The sequence below is a fragment of the Cannabis sativa genome, chromosome 8 (assembly GCF_029168945.1).
Source record: "Cannabis sativa cultivar Pink pepper isolate KNU-18-1 chromosome 8, ASM2916894v1, whole genome shotgun sequence".
NCBI lineage: Eukaryota > Viridiplantae > Streptophyta > Magnoliopsida > Rosales > Cannabaceae > Cannabis > Cannabis sativa.
The window spans coordinates 20,424,502-20,443,088 of record NC_083608.1 but is presented as its reverse complement, the minus strand read 5'-3'; the positions used below and the strand labels follow the sequence as shown (position 1 = coordinate 20,443,088).

Genomic DNA, 18,587 nt, shown 5'->3' with positions numbered 1-18,587 from the left:
ATAGAGTTGCACCAAATAGCAATGGATATATGTTTGATAAAGTACAGATTAGTGCTATCACATCAGTACGACTAGAGTACCGAGTATATGCTGATATTATGGCTAATAATACTGTCATACGAACGTTCTAGACTTAGTATGCGTGGGACGCGGGATAAGATTGTTATGTTATGATTATACTTTTCTTACTGAGTCTGTCAACTCACAATTATTACGTGTATGTGCAGGTAAAAGTTAGCACTGAACTGGGATGAGTCTAAAGTTAAGGGTGAAGATTGTACATATTTTGTACGAGTGTAAATATTGTTTTTAATATTTTAAATTATTCAAAAAATTAAAAAAAATGGTAAATATCTTTTATAACTATAATATATAACATGATATAGAAAAAATAATATAATTTCTTTAGGTGCCAAAAAAATTATTAAAATATTGTATCTTAGTAAATTCAAATATATTTTTTTAGGAAAGTTCTATAATGCATTCCAATAAAATGTGTACCGAAAATAAAGTTAGTTTGTTGCAAGCGTGCTACTTTTTTTAATACTCATATAAAATAGAATGTTTGAGCCACACTGTCTATATTGTAAAATATTCTATTTTTTTTTTAAAAAAAATTGCACGATGTGTTAAATAAGTATGATCTATGTTGTTATATAATAAAGTTGAGATTATAACTATTTGGATATAAAAAATACAAAGATGGTGCGCCATAGAAACACTATTTTTTATCATAAAAAAGGGACTTTTTTTTTAGTTTTAAACAAAAAAGTAGTAATATTACAAAAAACTTTCAGCTGTCCAAATAAACAAATATACAATCCAACAAAGAAAAATTACACAAATACATCTTACACACACTTTCAACCCACATGATCCACACTTCCTGGGATTGAAACCTTCGTGCGATGCAATGAGGTCAGCAATGATGAAAAAACTCCAACAGGCAAGAAAGCACCATTAAATTTGACGAGTCACCTGAGAAGAAGAACAAACTTACGCACACAACCTTCGATCGACCAATCCAGCAACCCAACACAACCGAAACAAAACCAAACCAGAAAGAGAACCACCATTAATTCCGACGACTTTACCTGAGAAGAAGATCGTAATCAATCAAAATAGGGGCTATTTCGAATTCATGAAAAAAAAAATGCAGAAAAACTACTACGAAACTAAAATTCAACCATAAATCAAGTTTAATTCGCATAAAACTATTATCCTGACTTCAATTTTCAAATCCATGAAATGCAGATCTCAAAAAGTTGAACTAAAATTCCCAAACAATTCAACTCAAGTATAATCCAAAAAAAAAAAAATTACATTAATATTATAGTTAAATGTTTATCCCAGTGCATTTTTGTTGTTTTTTAAATTTCCAATGGTGAATTTGTTTATATTAAATCACGAATAGACATGTAAATAGAGTTACGTACGTAGAAACACTATTCTAATTTTTAATGTTTCATAACAGTTGCATTATATTTGCATAAATATTTTGCTAACAGTTGTTTCTCCACATATTACTATTAAGGTACAAATAATTATCGACCAGTGACGAAAAAAACACTGATAAATAATTTCTTATAGATATACATTCACATTTAACATTTTTAGTTGCAATTAAGTTGCACGTTAGTTGAATAATGGTTTTGCTACAATATCACAATATTATAAAAATAAGGCTCAAAATTATCAAATACGCGATCTGAATAGATAAATACGATTGTTGTAATATTCTTTTGTATTAAATATCTGGAATTAGTAATTGTTTTGTAGTATTATATTAGTTGGCTCGCAACAGATATAACTATTGCATTATAGTTTCATCACAGTTGTCTTAAAGTTGACTTCTTCTTTCCCTTCTGGCTGTTGAAGTTGAAATTATTTTCAGGCAAAGACACCTTCGACTTCTTCTTCACTGGACGACGACCACCTTTAGCCACGAGGGGAGCAAAATCAGAGTCATCATCGTCGATGACTGGGCGTTTCCCTTTAGCCTTGTTAGCAAATGATTTATGACCCATTTTGAAGCTTTTTTTTGGCAATAGAGATGGAGAAGCAGAAGATGATTTATATAAAAAAAAATTAATAAATGAGGCAGTTGGAAGAAGAAGATGACAAAGGTTATGGCTGGGAGGTAGTTTTCGTGGGTTTTGAACGTGGGTTTCAAAAGAGTAATGGCTAGAAGATGGTTTGGGCTGACATGAATGGATATGTATAAGTGATATTTTGGTAAATAAAAGCTCATTAAAGATAAAATTGTTGCCCATACCTTATAAAAATATTTTTGTAAGTAAAGTATCAATTTATATTTTTCATATAAAAATTCCAAAAAAAAAAAACCTTAAAAAATAATGCTTCTACAATGTACTTAAAAAAAGGGTGAACCAATGCAATAAATTCTTTGAACTTTTTTTTGGTGTGATAATTTTTTTTTTTTTTTTAAATTTATCAAAATTTAACTAAATGTGTTTTTTTTTTGATATTGGGAGGAGAATTCGAATTTGGGACCTCCTCTTTATAGAAAAAGTGTGTAACTACTAAATTATGCCTATGATTAATAGAGGTGTTCATTGGACCACATGTAATATTTTTAAGCTTATCTAGATCCAATCCAATTATATATTGGATGTAAGATATTACCATCTGATTCGATCCAATTAATTTCAGTCATCCAATCGATCCAACATTCATTGGTTGTTGGATTAGATCGGTTCTATCTGTTGGATGTATTTCATATTTATTTATTGGTTTAATTTAAGTTTATTCAATATTTTAGACCTAGTATTTTTTGGATTGGATCGGATCCATCTAATATTTTAGGTCGAGTATGTATTAGATTGAATTGGATCCATCCACAATCCATGAAAAAAAAAGTAAAATTTTAAATTTAATTTTTTTTATGTACATATATATTTTATGTATAACAATATTAAATCTAATTACGTATCTAAACTAAATGAAAATATTAATTAGTTCGATTGAATGTTGGATGTATTAGATTTTGGACACCTCATCTAATATCCGATCCGATCTAATTGGATATACAAAAATAACATTCAATCCGATTCGATTACAATTGCATATTTAATGTTTAACGGTCGATTATAATTAAAATTTAAATCAGTCAGTCGGTTGTTATTAAATTAGATGATTTATGGACACCCTTACTTATAAACACAAATTTTAATAAATAAAGGTATATAACTATAAAAAGATAAAATAAAATATTTTCTTGAATTTTGAAAAAGACAGGGTGCACTTTAAAACTGTGCACCAAATAATTTTCCAAAAATAATTAGACTTTACAAATAAATAAATAAATAAAAACCACTGGTTAGCTGGGCGCTGAGGCCTTAAAACTACAAATCCCACTCGCTCTCATCCACGCGCTCCTCCGTTCCAAAATTGGTCTCTGCCTTTCTCGCCAACTCCCATTCTTCTTCGTTCCACTCTTCTGCCTAGAGCAGAACCAGTTTTCGAGGACTGATCTCCCAGCTTGGGTGGTTTAGGGTAAAATCCCTAATCGGAATAGCGTTATTCTGGTGCATATTCACGAAGGAGAGGGTGGTAGCGAGCGAGCGAGATGGGCATGAATTCTATATCCACAGAGTCCAATATCGACCTCAATGAGCAGATCTCGCAGCTTATGGAGTGCAAGCCACTCTCCGAGCAACAGGTTTTAATGTCTTGTCTTTCTTCTTGTTGAACGATTTTCCCCCCAAGTTAAAATATTAACTTAAAAATTCCGTTTGGTTACCCAGAAAATTAAAGGGACTGGTTTTCTGGGTTCTGTGTAAAGTTTTGTTTTTTTTAGGGGGAAATGAGTTGATTTAAGGCTAATTCAGTTCCAAGATGCGTAGAAATGAGATTTTTTTTTTCTTCTTTTAAAATGAATACATGGGTGTTATCGTCATTGGGTTTGTATGAGTTTTTTGACAGCATTTTATGTCCTGAATTGAATTTTTCGGAGCAAGTGATTGAAACGATTTTGCCCAGTTACAGTGCATTTTTTTACCTTAATATTTATTGGATAAGGAGATCTGCCTGCATAAAGAATGTCATGTTTAAATTGGCAGTGTTTGAATATGGGCAAGATTTGAATGCCAAATTCAATCCGTTAAGTTTTTTACTTCATTTATTTTTGGAATGTTTCTCTTAATTCTGAGTCTCTTCCTACTATCTCTATGTTAGGAATCTTTTTAAGCAGTGTGATTCTTGGACTTAAGAACGCATTTGTAAATCAACAAGTTAACGTAATCTTGTTTGCTTTGCTTGGCTGCAGGTTAGAGCCCTATGTGACAAGGCCAAGGAAGTCTTAATGGATGAAAGCAACGTTCAGGTACAACAAGCTTTACACAATTGAAACTTAATTAGTTTAGTTTTAATGAACATCTTCTTTTTCTTTTTTTTTTTGTGGATTAAATGTGCAAAAGTCAGCTTTTTTGCTGTTTTTTCTGTAAGTTTGGTTTTCTTTTCATGCTGATGCGGTTAAAGAAAACTTTGTTCTCAAATTTTCAATGTTGGATCGGTAGGAATTGTGTCTATTGTTGTTGTTTAGAATTAATTCCTTTTTTTTTTCTCTTCGGTTCTTTAGTTTCTTATATGCTGTTGAAGTCATTAGATATATTTTTATTAGTGCAGAAAGCAGTAAAACTTTATTTAAGTGTGATAAACTAAATTATTTGTTTTTTTTCCTGTTATGCAGCCCGTTAAAAGTCCTGTGACCATTTGTGGTGATATTCATGGGCAGTTTCATGATCTTGCTGAACTTTTTCGAATTGGAGGGAAGGTATCTGTTTGATTCAGATCTTTATTGTACCTTTTATTAAAAATAAGAAATAATAGTAACACTAATAATTATTATTTTTAATACCCTGGAGTTATGTTTTCTCTTTGGGCTTCACTATTTACATTTTGTTTTGACTTTTTTGTAAGTCAATTTCTTCAATAAATGTTCTTTTGTTAGTAATCTTTTTAAATATATTTCTTTTATGAGAGTGGCCCTTATGACTACAAGTTGCACTTCTAACAGTTTGGTAAGAAAAGAAATAGTTTTAGATAGAAAGTTGAAAAAGAACAGAAACGAAAGAGTCCACGTTCCCAAACGAATTTGGCTTATCTATGTAATTGATCTTTTTCTTTTTTTATTTAGTTAAAAAGTCCACATTCAAGTAAAATTCATCCAACTAATTTTATGCAATAATTTTCATTGGCAGTGTCTGGATACTAATTATTTGTTTATGGGAGACTATGTGGACCGTGGATATTATTCTGTTGAAACTGTGACGGTACGTGAAAGTTCTCAGGATTAGTTGCTTTAATTTATACTATTCTTAACGAAGCATCAATGTAAATTTTGTGGTTTCATTGTTTTTACTATGTGAAATTGGATGCCAAGTATCGAATGACCTATTCAGCAAGCATATTAATTATCAATAAGTAAATGTACGTGCACGATTGGAAAAGAGCAAGTGGTTTCTCTGATATTTTATGCTTCTATAAAAAAACCTTGGCACTCATGCAGTGTTTGCTGCATTCTTCAGCTTCTGGTGGCCTTAAAAGTGCGTTATCCACAGCGCATCACCATTCTTAGAGGAAACCATGAAAGTCGTCAGGTTTGTATGTTGATTTTTATCTATCTATTTTTCTCTTTCCTCTAATAGTAATAGAGGCTTGGATGATAATGGTTACAAGGTCAATATTTTCGACATTAAACTATCCGATTTAAGATTCAGAAGTTCTTTTATATGCTGGGTTTCATGTTTTTTTTTTTTGCCTAATTAGCCCTTATGCTGCATATAGGCTTGGTGGAAGAAGTTAAAATTTAAGTTGCTCAAATTTGGACAAAATACCTCAAAATAAATTTTTATTTATTTATTTTTGCTGTGGGAAGCTTCTATACTGAACATTGAACTAATCCTTACTATTTTGTGGCAGATTACTCAAGTTTATGGGTTTTATGATGAATGTCTACGAAAGTAAGTTTTCTATACATGACTTTGCTTTAGATTGCTAACCAGAGTATCACTATAAATTTAATGCTCTTAATGTTACTTATGATGATTTATTTACTTGCATAAGCATTCATATTGTTCCTTTATGCTTATTTTGAAAACATTTGCTGAAGTTTGAAAGCTTGTATAGAAGATCTTTGTTCTTTAGGTACTTAAATTTGATGTCACTGGACATAAGGAAGGATAGTGTATGGATGCCTTGATTCTACATTAGAATATTGAATCATGTGGGTCACCTTGATGCATTTCTTAGTCATACTTTGTACTTTCTGTTTTGCAAATCAATGACATCATTTTTGATCATTTATTTACAGGTATGGAAATGCCAATGTCTGGAAGACTTTTACAGACCTCTTTGACTATTTTCCGTTGACTGCATTGGTTAGTGAATTTACAACTAATTGAAAAATGGAAATGGCATGAAAATTGTGAATATTTTCTGTCTAAATTATTTGTTTGTACTCTTAAAAACATGTTTCTGTTGAACATTATAGTGCTGTGCCTACTGCCTCGTTTCAGATTAGTATGAACATGTACTTAATTCCTAAGTAGTCAGAAAACGTGAAATGATCCAACATGTTTAACTGGACCGAAATAGTAGCGGTCAGTTAGCTGCACATTTCGAGTAGTAATTACATTTCCAGGTCTTTTCTTTTCTAGGTTGAATCGGAAATTTTTTGTCTGCATGGTGGTTTGTCCCCTTCCATTGAAACCCTTGACAGCATACGTAATTTTGATCGTGTTCAAGAGGTTCCTCACGAAGGACCAATGTGTGATCTGTTATGGTCTGACCCAGATGATCGATGTGGTTGGGGTATTTCTCCTCGAGGTGCTGGATATACTTTTGGCCAGGTGAATAATAAATCCTATTATATTCTTGCAACCGTTACCTCACTTTCACATGCTCGGTTATTCTGATTTTAAGATTGACATAATGACATTTTCATTATGCAGGATATTTCTGAACAATTTAATCATACTAACAGCTTAAAGCTGATTGCCAGAGCTCATCAGTTGGTCATGGATGGATACAACTGGGCACATGTAATTGCCATATAAATATAATTTCTATTCTTACATTGTTGCTATTTTTAACACAGGGTAAGTAAATCGTTGCTTTGTTGGAACAGGAGCAAAAGGTTGTTACTATATTTAGTGCACCCAATTATTGCTACCGTTGTGGCAACATGGCCTCTATTTTGGAAGTCGATGACTGCAAGAACCACACTTTCATTCAGGTTTTCTTCCCTCATTATATGTGTTTATAGAAGCTAAATAGCATAACTAGTTGCAATTTTTATAAATGGCATGAAATCTGATATAATGTCAATTGCTTGACGTTGCAGTTTGAGCCAGCTCCTAGGAGAGGGGAGCCAGATGTTACTCGTAGAACACCTGATTACTTCTTATAAATCAGTTGGAATTCTCTATATTCTATTTACTTACTACTGGTTCCACTCACGTTCTGGTGGTTGTGCAAGATGACTGTCAGGTTTAGAATCTACAATTCTACCTTCTGATGCATTTTTGATGGTTTGTGGGATAGGATCTGTCATAGAACATAAGCTGCCTACTGATTTGTCTTACACTTGAACATCGCCTGGATTTTGCGTCCGAGAGATTGCCAAAAGCTGATTGTTTTAGTCTGATTGTATCATATATCCATCACTTCTCTTGTTTTGTTTCTAATATCTTCTCACCCTTACCATTCTTATGGGTTTAAATTTGGGTGAATGGATTTCATTAGTGGATACTTTGCCCTCTTTTTTCTTTCTTCCCTTTTTTCAAAATGTCTCATTAAACAGTAATTTACATGATCAGCAGCGTTCTGGTTGTTATTTTTGACTCTTCCATAGTTATCTCATATCATGATAGACAGACAGTACAGTTACAAACGGTTTCTTATAGACTGAAATATTTTATCTTCTTCTACTGTTCTTGGTGGAAAACCCTGCTGTGTTCTTGTATTCACTCAAATTTGAAATTACTCGAGTTTACCAACTTCGATATACCTTTTTACTTAAGAATGGGGCTATATGACCCCACCAAGTGCCGGTTATGGTTGGGCATTTCACGAGTTATATCACATGGACAGCTGTTCCTTCCTATATAATATGACAATAATATGTATGGTTGCTAACTTTTATGTTGTGTTACAAGGCATGTATGTGGATTCATGATGGCAAACGTTGCTCAGCAACTTTCGTTTGAAGTCACATTCTATTTAAGAATGGATTCCCTTTTCCATTTCCAACGTCATGTGGTACACTCGTACCAAAAAATGCATTAGTTTTGAGAAAAAGAGATGATAAGGTTTAATTCCAAAACTGTTAAGGTCTCTGCACGCCAAAATAGGAAGAGGAAGTTGGTGAAGAATAGGTCCACATATTGGTGTTTTGGCACGAGAAATGCTAAAGGGCACCAGTGGTGCCTAGCATCTTCCTATGTGTTAATATCGCTATTGATCCAACTAAATATCAGGTTTCATATAATTTAATATAATAGTTTTTAGGGAATATCGCTAGCCAACCGCAACGTGACATGTCGAGAAGGTATTAGGTACCACTGGTGCCTAATAGCAATGCTCTTTTGGCACATAGATAATTTAGCAAATTAATCACAATCTTTTTTAGTTTGGTGCAGTGCCTTTTGAGTTTTGGCCATATTTTGAAGGCTAAATGGTATGCTTGCACTAGCTAGCTAGCTATGATCTGACGGCATTTACAATATCCACAAAAAGATTTCCACTTTGTGTAGAAATAAAAATGCAATAAACAGCAAAAACTATATACGATTTACAAAATTGAAGTGGCAGCATATTCCATCCGGAACTTTTGCTGCTAAGAGCACATTAATAGTTGTTGTACAAGAATGACCAAGCTTTATAAGCTCAGGTGAGAGAAAAGGGTGGGAACTAAATCCACCACAGACCATGCAAGCCCAGCATACTGGAGGAATCTTATGCCGGTATCAACATCAAATGTACCTTGATTCGAGAAGAAAAACAACTTCTGCAGGGTGCCTGCTTGCTTGAGCTCTTCTGGTTTTTTCGGTTTTGTCCCGTTGCTGGCTTTAGTTAGTGCTGGAATGTAGGTGGTTGATCTGATTGGAATGCCGAGGGTGTTTGACACAATGGGAAGTATCCATTTTGCTAGAACCTTGCTACAGAACTTCACAAGAAGTATTGTTGGTATTCCAACAAGCATTCTTCCCAGAAAAGAAGGGATTGAAAGTTGTGGGGTAAATATGCGTGGGACTCCTTCATGGTGAAACTGGTGGAATGTTTGCTGGACGCCGGTTACCTGAGGAGACATCGATTCTTCTAATCGTAAATTTTATAAGAAAGAAATATAGTTCTGTTCGTGAATCATAGATTCTTATGCTAAATGCTCAGCTTTTCTACTCTAAATTCAGAAAAACACACTTGCCATCCTGTTAACTGTCTATAACGAAAGAAGTGAAATGAAGCAAAAATATCAGATTATGTTAAAGATCGCTTACAATTCCCAACGCAACACCATTGAAAGCTGTGTGGAACTCAAAACTTGGAGTTGGGAACTCGGGAGTTGGATATGCAAAGAGAAGTACAACACTTAAGGCGCTCCAGAAGGTTGTAACTGCAACAGGAACAGTAGAAGAGAAGTAAAAATTTAGGAATAACGCTTTGTCAATTTACATGTTGAAATTTCAGTCATTTAACTGCAACATGTAGAAAAGGGAATTCACAAACTAGAAGTAGGCATACCATTTTGTCCCGAGACAATAAAATTGTCAATATATTCATGAATTGTCAGCCAAAATGAAAGAATCACCAACCCCAGAGTAAGTCCTCCTATGATATCAATCAAACTGTGCATGCCCAGGTAAATTCTTCCTACCAAGGAATATAATTATATAAGTTAGGAAGTTTACCAAGCGAGCTGGAAAAAACACAAGAGAAATAAAACAGATCAACTTACCAAAACCAATGAGGCCCACAAGCAAGCACACAAGGAATACTCCAACCAATTTCAAAGGACCATCTTCAAGTTGAGAGTAAGATAGAACATAGTGCAACAGGTATCTAAAATAAACACCATTGGGAAGAATTCAATCCAAATGAATGAGATGCTAAAGGAGGATTAAGCTGAGGGAAAGTCCTCAACTTGTAAAATGAAGCTTGACTAAGAACGTTTCCACCACTTTTCACATTATGACTCGGGCATGGTTTAGCCTATAAGATAACTTCAAATTGCTATTCATGATATCTATATCTTTATGTTTCAAATATAAGAACCCCATCAAAAGTATAACCAACATAACTGTCTGGGCTGTTATGCATAAAAGAAGAGAAAAGTGAAGAAAACTCAATACCCAGATAAGCAAACTGTGTTAAGAGTGTGAGAAGATGGAAATCCATATTCCATTGCATTTTCCTCTTCATCCTTTGTAGCGGTAACTCTTCTTATAGGTGGGCAACTTGGTCTAGGAGCTGATACAACATCCTATACACACACACACACACCAAATAACAAAACTAAGTAGCTTAACAAGAAATCCATTTCCCAAATAGGAAGACTGCGATTGTATCAATATTAGTAATTACCTTTATACAGTTTCCTAGATAATCACAAAACGCCATCAAAAGAGTCATCTGGCGTGCCAATTTTCCATGCCCGGTCTACAAAGAAATTGTGCAATATCCACTTGAGCAATATCCTTCAAATACTAATAATGATGAATCGAATCTAAACTCAAAACAGCAAAATTGAATTATTTCAAAGAAAGAGAAAGTTTACCCAGAAAAGCAAAGGAAGAAAGGCAGTGTAGAAAGGTACAGAAACAACACAAGATAACCCAGAGAAGAGAGCATCCAATAACCCATGCTGGTAATTCTGAATAAGAAAAACCCATCAAATTCAAATTAGAAAACGTCTTTAACACACAAATTCAAAGTACAAGAATGATTTTTTAATAAGATTATGATCTGGGGTGTTCTTCTTTTTGTTTAAATTGAACTAAATCGTTCAAACCTGGATCTGGATAATGAAAGGTGTTCCTGTGAGGACATGGTGAGTCACCCATGGTTGAATCAAAGATCTAAGCTTTTGGGTAACATTGAGGTACGAAGCTATGGCAATCCATGAAATGAGTCCACAGAGAGTCCCCGTTTGCCACACTGCTATACTCTCCATTCCTTTCCCTCTCTTCCTTTGCCCAGAGAGAATACCAGAACGAAAACAGACAACTATGGACGCAGAAAACTAAGAATGGAATGACTTGGACATAGGAGGAGGAAACAAAGGTTTTTTTTTTATTATTATTTATATTTGAAATTATATTTTGAGAATAATTAATAATGTTTGTTGTGTTGTTTGTATTGATGTTGCTGGATTTTGGCTGGCGGAGAAAGTAGGATCAGAATCCAGCAACTCTGGAGAAAGAACTTTCTATCTACACAAAATCAAACCTTAAACCAATCCTACAAAATTTATTTATTTATTTATTTATTAAAATATATGGAAGAATAATATTTCACTTATTAATAATTAAAAACTTCACTAATGTTGTAACTAATCTTTGAATCACATAAATTTATTATTTATGACCACACATTTGAGTTTATTTTTAATTAGGTAATAGTAGTAGTATTACTATGCTACTAGTAAACTATTGTTTTATATATATATATATATATATATATATAAATAATAAACAAAGATAAATTATATGCTATAGTGGCGTTTGGTAACACTTTTTTCATCATTTTTTTGTTTTTAAAAGTAAAAAAGTGAAAATATTTTTCAAAACATGTTCTATAAAACTGTTTTTATTTTTTCAATTTTATAATTAGAAATCAAAATTTTAAAAACAACAAAAATCACTTTCAATATTTTTTTAAACAATTTTTTTTTTCTTAATCAATCTTTTGGATTACCATTAGACCCGGATCCAAATCCCCTCCCCACGGCCCTGGCGCTGAACCCGGCTTTTGACTTGAACCCGAATCCGACCCCGGACCTAGACCCGACTTTAATAAAATCAAAAAATAAAAATAAAAATGAACTTTACAGAACACACTTTTATTTTCTGTTTTTAAAATTGAAAAACAAAAATAGTTACAGAACGCATTTTTGTTTTTCAAAAATAAATTTTTTAAAAACAAAAATTTTACTTTCACTTTGTGATTAAAAAATTAAAAAACAAAAGTGTTACCAAACGGCACCTATATGTTTCATTTTGGAAAAAAATAACTAATGTGATCATGTGAATATGATATTGCATTCCATAATGATATGGATAAGTTTTAATTTGCATACTTAAAATTACATTAATTAATTTTAACCATACAATTAAAAAAATATAGAATATTTATGATTTATTTTAAAGTATTGTTATTGAAGATTAGTAGTGACTAGCACCATCTAAACGTATCACTTTGCAATTAGTAGATATTCTTTAGAAGTTATTATATTATACGAGACACGTTATTTAATTGAACCAATAACAATATTAACACATCATAAGATGCTAGACACCATTAATGCTTTTAATATTTCTCATTATTTTAAGAAGAGAAATATTAAAGGGCATCTCTAACACTCTTATAATATATAAATCACTATTAATATAATTTAATATTTAGTTCCACTTATTTTAATTTAATAAAAATTATAAAGAACTATTAATTAATTGTAAGGCACCATCTCATATCTTAGTATCCTATAACAACCCTCTTTTAAGAATAGTGATTATCCTATAACAATCCTCTTTTAAGAATAGTGATTATCATTTATATTAATGAATTTTAATCATATAACTAAATATGTCTCCACATGATTAAATTTAGTACACATATGTAAATTAAGAGCTTACATATAATTTCTCTTTAAATTTGTTATGAAAGAATAATGATAGTGAATGTCATTATTTATGCATCACCAACTTTATTATTATATTTATTTTATGTAATTCTAGTTACACTTAAGATCATAGTAATTTTTCTGTAATTTTTGTAATCCTAAATTATTTAATTCTTATACTTAATAATCATTGTCCTATAAATAAAGAGACTATCATGTTGTAAAGATATACATTCACAACTAATGAAATTCTTCTCTTATTCTCATATTCTGTTAGTATATTAATAGTTATAATATTATTCAACACGATATCAACACAATAATATTTTTGTGATGTAAGTTTTCCTTCAGTTTATTTATATTTTATTCTATGATTATAAAATATGTTTGTTATTTACATATGTATTACATTTCATATCATATATTCTATAGTCATTCTTATTGGTTATGGTTATAAGTTTTGTCGTTCGGGATAGAAGTTATTAATTCGGAGAGTAGATACTGGACGCTTAGCGTGAATCCAAAAAGCCCAATGCGGAAGGTCTTGTAGAATTCGGAAGGTATTTCTAGATAAGCTTATACTGCATATAGAATATCTCTCCCGTATAGCTTATTGTCAGTCTTGACGGTCCATCCGGGAAGGAAGTCTTGTATGTATCCGGAAGGCCCAAGTTGACAAATGACCTGGTGCGCTGGCAATTGATTATCTGATTCTGATTTCGTTTCGACCGTCCGTCTAGTTTTCCACAATAACTAAGATCGATGAAGTTAAAAAAAATCAAATTCACAACTTCGTATTTCTCATTTCCAAGATGAGAAGAACACTTGGAAATGAAGAGTTTCGAGTCTCTTATTTCCACAGAACAGCAACATCTCTGAGAACTGGTGACTAGATTCGCCATAATATGTAAACAGACTAAGTGATGTCAAAATATTACTTAGGCATCATAAAGTACATCCCATGGATGTTAACGTCATATGTCAACCTGTACGCTGGGTCATGAATTGCCTTCAGTAAAATGACCATAACTCACTCAATATTAATTTAATTGATGTGATTCAACTTGCGGTTCAAAGCTATTTCAATTCTCTATTAAGTCATGTCTCACACTTTAATCATAATTCTGAAGTTATCGTCCCCAAATTTCATCCCAAGAGAGTTATGAAAATAAGCTCAAGCTTACTTGGAGTGGGTCCTGCCATTTCGACCCGAGCTCTGAGACGATCAACCTTAAAAGTTAATTTTCACTGTTAGATTATCATTTACAGTCAAAAATAGCCAACTTGTATTTTTTTTTCTTCAAAGGCCTCCTTCACCTATAAAAGCAGAACTCCCTTAGTTTATTTTTCACATTCAGAAAATTACCTACAAGGTCAGAGCTTCTATATCTAGTTTCTCACTCTAGAAATTGAAGTTTTGACGCTTAGCTTTTTCTGTAATACCATCTTGTAAGAAATAAAAACTCAAAATAGACGTAGCTCTATTACTGTCGCGATACAGGGAGTGAACTACTATAAATTTTTGTGTCTCTCTTTACTTTTATTTAACAAATATTTCATTCTCGCCAATCTAGCAAGCAGATATGTTTTGGAAGTCTGTGTCCAGATTTTTGAATTTACACATGTTATTTTAGGAATTTTTATTGATATCATACAATGATATTATTGATGCTATTTTTTTTTAAATAAAAATAAAAAATTAAAGTAAATAAAGTTATACAATTTATAATTAAAACAAATAATATGTTTATAATAGCATCTTGAAATATGCTATATTATTGTAGTGTTTTTAGAAGTAAGAGTGTCAAAATAATGTGAAAGAATTATTTAAAATGAAATGTTATATTTTCAAATGATTTGAAGAATTTTAGTATCTTTAAATAATGGTATCATTAGAGCATCTTCAGTGGTAAAACTTTAGAGGATGCTTGGTGAGATGTACATATTATGTGGCAAAATATTATGATGCTATACCATTAGAGAGAAAAAAATGTTATTCTAAATATTTGCATGGATGCTATGTTGTAGTATTGATGCTATTCATTTTTTTAATAAAACATTAAGCCAAAAAGTTATTGTAGCTAAAGATTAGACTATATATTAAATAATAATATATGAAATCATAATTATAGTATTTTTAAAGATACATACATTGAAGTATTTTTAAAAGTAAGAGTACCAACAACAATATGAAAGAGAGATAAAAAAAATATTATTTTTAAATGATGTGTAAATTTTTAATACCATTAAATGATGATGCTACCAGTGGAGATGCAGGTCCTCTAATTGGATTTGTTTATTTTGTTTATTTTTTCAAATGGTCTAATTTGAGCTTGACGCGTGCCAAGTGGCAATCGACATTTGTTATGGTGTGTGTGATATCTCACCTCTCTCTTTGATTAGTTGCCAATATAGAATGAGTTTAAAACCAATTTTAAATATATTAATATAATAATTTTTTCAATGTAGTCAATTTTATTAAATATATTTGGTTGACTCCACAAAATTTCCAGGAACAAGCCCTCCACTATGAAATAAGCATTATAGTATTCCCTATATTTCAACAACTTGGACCATGATTTACAATAGAAATGTTTGATCAAGAAGAGACGTAAAGAGTATCTGTTTAGCTTAGAATGATCTTCTTTACCACCAACCAGAAACACCAGAACTATTATATTCTTATATTTTTTTTTATTGTTTTTATAATGTTATATCTCTCCTTTTGAATATTTTTATGGACCAGAACTATTGTTTTTATAATGTTATAAAATTAAATATTTTATTTTATATTTAATTTGTTGTTATATGAATTAGAATATTGTGAGTTTTTATATTTTCCAATCCGTGCTATTTTCCTATATTGTGTCAATGTTAAGTCAAAGCTACACAACATGAACTGAATAATAGAGAAAATACATAAAGAAAAGCTTAAAACATTGTAAGAACAACAGTACATTAAGATGAAGATATACTCCCTGTGAGAAATTACTACTAGTGGTGGAGAATCAGATTAATTAAAATTTAAATAACTAAATAATTAGTATTGATAAGATTAATAAATAATAAACAATAACCAGAGAAAAAAAAAGATGAACAGAGTATGGAAAGTCAGAAATGAAAATAAAACAAGAAACAATAAAATCAACATAGAGATATATATTGGTTCAAGTCTAATAAATCGATGTGATCTATGACTCTAATTTAGTTTTGGAACACTACCGAAATCCTTTTTATTGGTTGAGCAAGAACTAGGTACATTATAGTCGAGATCGATTCTTTGATGAGTTCTCTCAAAGTGTTTCAACTCTTATACTCTTACCCAAGAATCTTCTTCATACAAAATCCAAACCCAATCTCTCTCTTTTCTCTGTACTTTTTTCTCTCTCTACCTCTCAATCTTCTCTCTCTCTCTCTCTCTCTCTCTCTCTCTCTCTCTCTCTCTCTCTCTCTCTCTCTCTCTCTCTCTCTCTCTCTCTCTCTCTAAACTCAATCTGATCGTTCTGTCTAAAAAGATAAGTGATGGTTATATTTATAGGCTTAGGATCAAGATCCTAAAGTCGGTAGCTGCAAGAAGTTAAGTTGTTAAGTTAGTTAGGACTTAGCAAACTCTATCATGAGAAAGATCTCCACGTCAGCTTAAGTATAGGTGCTTCCGGGAGCGTGTATGAGAGCTTTCAGAATCACGAACCAAAGCACTCGTAGGAGGAGCTTCTCGGATAGGAAAGAGCTAGCTGGAGTCGACTATTTGGAACTAATTTTTAGGAGAAACAACTAGCCATTTATAACTTCTTTTTGGAGGAATGCTAGCTTTCCTGAGGACCCTTCCTGGAAGGACAAGAAAGCCTTCCAGGACCTACTTAGGCGAGTTAAAAAATTTCTAGGAAAAACTTTTGGAGACCTTATAATTTGGAGGAACTATTCCACAACTTTCACATAGTTTCTTCAAATTAAAAGTATGACGATGATGAAGAAAGAATGCATCCATCATGGTTGGTGTTCCAGGAATCTCATTATACTAGCTTCTGAGATTGACCAAGCCCAAGCAATGTTTGAACTTCTTTACAGTTAATACCTTACTCCCAACATCAGTAGGATTATCTTCAGATCCGACCTTTTCTAATTTAACCAATCTTTCTATCTTCTCTCTAATCTAGTAGAGTCCTATATTTATATGTTTGCTCTTTTCATGATAAACCTGGTTCTTACAAAGATTGATGGATGACTGGATTGTTGGAAATTATTTTACCAGGATCTTAGATCTACTCACAAGTAGGGCTGTACAGAAATTTTCGTAAACCGCCCAACCCGAATAACCCGACTAAACCAAACCGACAAAACCGAAAAAAAATACAAACCGACATAACTTGACAAAATTCTAAACCGCCCAATCTGTAAATTGGGCGGGTTGAATTTTGACCCAAACCGCCCAATGAACCCGCCCAAACCGATTTAACCCGATTAAGAGTTTTTTTTTTTTTTTTTTTTTATATATATTATATATTATATAATATATAATAATATATAATATATATTAAAAAAAACCCAATCCCTAAATTGAATTTAGATTTGGAATATTATGTATTTAATGTTATTAATTTTTATTTTAGTTGAATGCGAAAAAGAAAAAAAAAAAAAAAAAAAAAACCTCCTAATTCGGTTTGGGCGGGTTAACCCGCCCAACCCGCCCAACCCGTCGGTCGGGTCCAGAATTTTTTTTTTTAAATTGGGCAGTTTGCATGCAGAATTTTATAACCCGATCTTTATGTTGGGTTGGAAAATATATAGTATAAACCGACTAAACCGACCGATGTACAGCCCTACTCACAAGTATGTTGATTAACACCCTAAATATGAACTTTCTAAAACAATGAAATAAACACATATAAAGTTAAGGAACCTTACATTGGTTGCAGCGGAATATAATGACTCCTTCCGTTCAGATATCTAGCCCTTGATTCCTTTCTGTAGCAGAGCATTATCAATATCTGAACCTGGATCTCTTTCTCTGAATCTTTGATGCTGAAACCTCCTTCTTGCTGAATGTCTTTCTTCACGATCTTCCTCACTATGATTGAGGTATCACTTGCTGTGTGTGGGCACTACTCTAATCACTAAGATTTCAAAATTTAAGAGGGAAGAAAGAGAGAGGGAGTGGTCAGCCAGATAGGGAGAGAGAAGGCTCAGTTTTTTCTGAATCAGAAGTGTCAGAAGAAAGTGTGTGATTTTCCTGAAGCCTTCACTATCTATTTATAGCATTCCACTAGGGTTAGGTTTGAATTATTTGGCATTAAAATAATGAAAATATCAGAGGAAAAAACCCTACAAAAGTGGCCGGCCCTACATAGTGGATTTGGGCCTCACTTTTTGTAATTTTGCAGTTTTATCTTTTCTGCATCTGATTTTCTCAAAAACGCCAATTTTCTAATTCAACCATTTAAATGCCAATTCTAACTATTTAATAACTATAAATAATTATTAAATAATATTGTCATTTATCATATTTATTAATTGAACCATACAAAGTATCATAATTAACAAATATGCCCCTATAAACTCTTTCTTTACAATTTCGCCCTTACTTAGTGAAAAATTCACAAATAGACATAGTCTAATTTGAGAATTATAATTGATTAATCAAAACCAATTACATGAGTCTTACAAGCAATATTATCTCAACTAGTGGGGGGACCATGGGTCTATATAACCGAGCTTCCAATAAGTA

At 32.1% G+C, this 18,587-nt stretch overlaps 2 protein-coding genes across 3 annotated transcripts; one reads left to right on the top strand and one right to left on the bottom strand.

Annotated features, from left to right (window-relative positions):
• The first annotated feature begins 3,325 nt into the window (after positions 1–3,325).
• On the top strand, positions 3,326–7,858 carry LOC115699222 (serine/threonine-protein phosphatase PP2A-3 catalytic subunit). The gene is made up of 11 exons (XM_030626518.2): positions 3,326–3,682; positions 4,289–4,345; positions 4,712–4,795; positions 5,223–5,294; positions 5,550–5,621; positions 5,944–5,984; positions 6,335–6,401; positions 6,681–6,872; positions 6,975–7,064; positions 7,151–7,258; positions 7,367–7,858. Exons 1-11 carry the CDS (start codon positions 3,590–3,592, stop codon positions 7,430–7,432), a joined length of 942 nt encoding a protein of 313 aa, XP_030482378.2. The 5' UTR covers positions 3,326–3,589; the 3' UTR covers positions 7,433–7,858.
• Positions 7,859–8,768: 910 nt separating this feature from the next.
• Positions 8,769–11,503, bottom strand: LOC115699216 (lipid phosphate phosphatase delta). 2 transcript variants are annotated; one of them, XM_030626509.2, is made up of 8 exons: positions 11,033–11,503; positions 10,799–10,894; positions 10,606–10,680; positions 10,374–10,504; positions 9,980–10,083; positions 9,766–9,894; positions 9,522–9,637; positions 8,769–9,322 (listed from the first exon to the last, which is right to left on the bottom strand). In XM_030626509.2, exons 1-8 carry the CDS (start codon positions 11,192–11,194, stop codon positions 8,903–8,905), a joined length of 1,233 nt encoding a protein of 410 aa, XP_030482369.2. In that variant the 5' UTR covers positions 11,195–11,503; the 3' UTR covers positions 8,769–8,902. The 2 variants fall into 2 exon arrangements, with proteins under 2 accessions (XP_030482369.2, XP_030482370.2); XM_030626510.2 differs by lacking the exon at positions 11,033–11,503 and having other exon boundaries at positions 10,606–10,666; positions 10,799–10,884.
• Between the last annotated feature and the right edge of the window lie 7,084 nt (positions 11,504–18,587).

Coding starts and splice junctions, on each gene's coding strand:
- LOC115699222 (XM_030626518.2), top strand. CDS start 3,590: ATGGGCATGAATTCTATATCCACAGAGTCCAATATCGACCTCAATGAG. Junction 4,346..4,711: donor TGGATGAAAGCAACGTTCAG/GTACAACAAGCT, acceptor CCTGTTATGCAG/CCCGTTAAAAGTCCTGTGAC. Junction 6,402..6,680: donor ATTTTCCGTTGACTGCATTG/GTTAGTGAATTT, acceptor TTTCTTTTCTAG/GTTGAATCGGAAATTTTTTG.
- LOC115699216 (XM_030626509.2), bottom strand. CDS start 11,194: ATGGAGAGTATAGCAGTGTGGCAAACGGGGACTCTCTGTGGACTCATT. Junction 10,895..11,032: donor CTTTCATTATCCAGATCCAG/GTTTGAACGATT, acceptor TTTCTTATTCAG/AATTACCAGCATGGGTTATT. Junction 9,638..9,765: donor TATTGTCTCGGGACAAAATG/GTATGCCTACTT, acceptor TTCCTGTTGCAG/TTACAACCTTCTGGAGCGCC.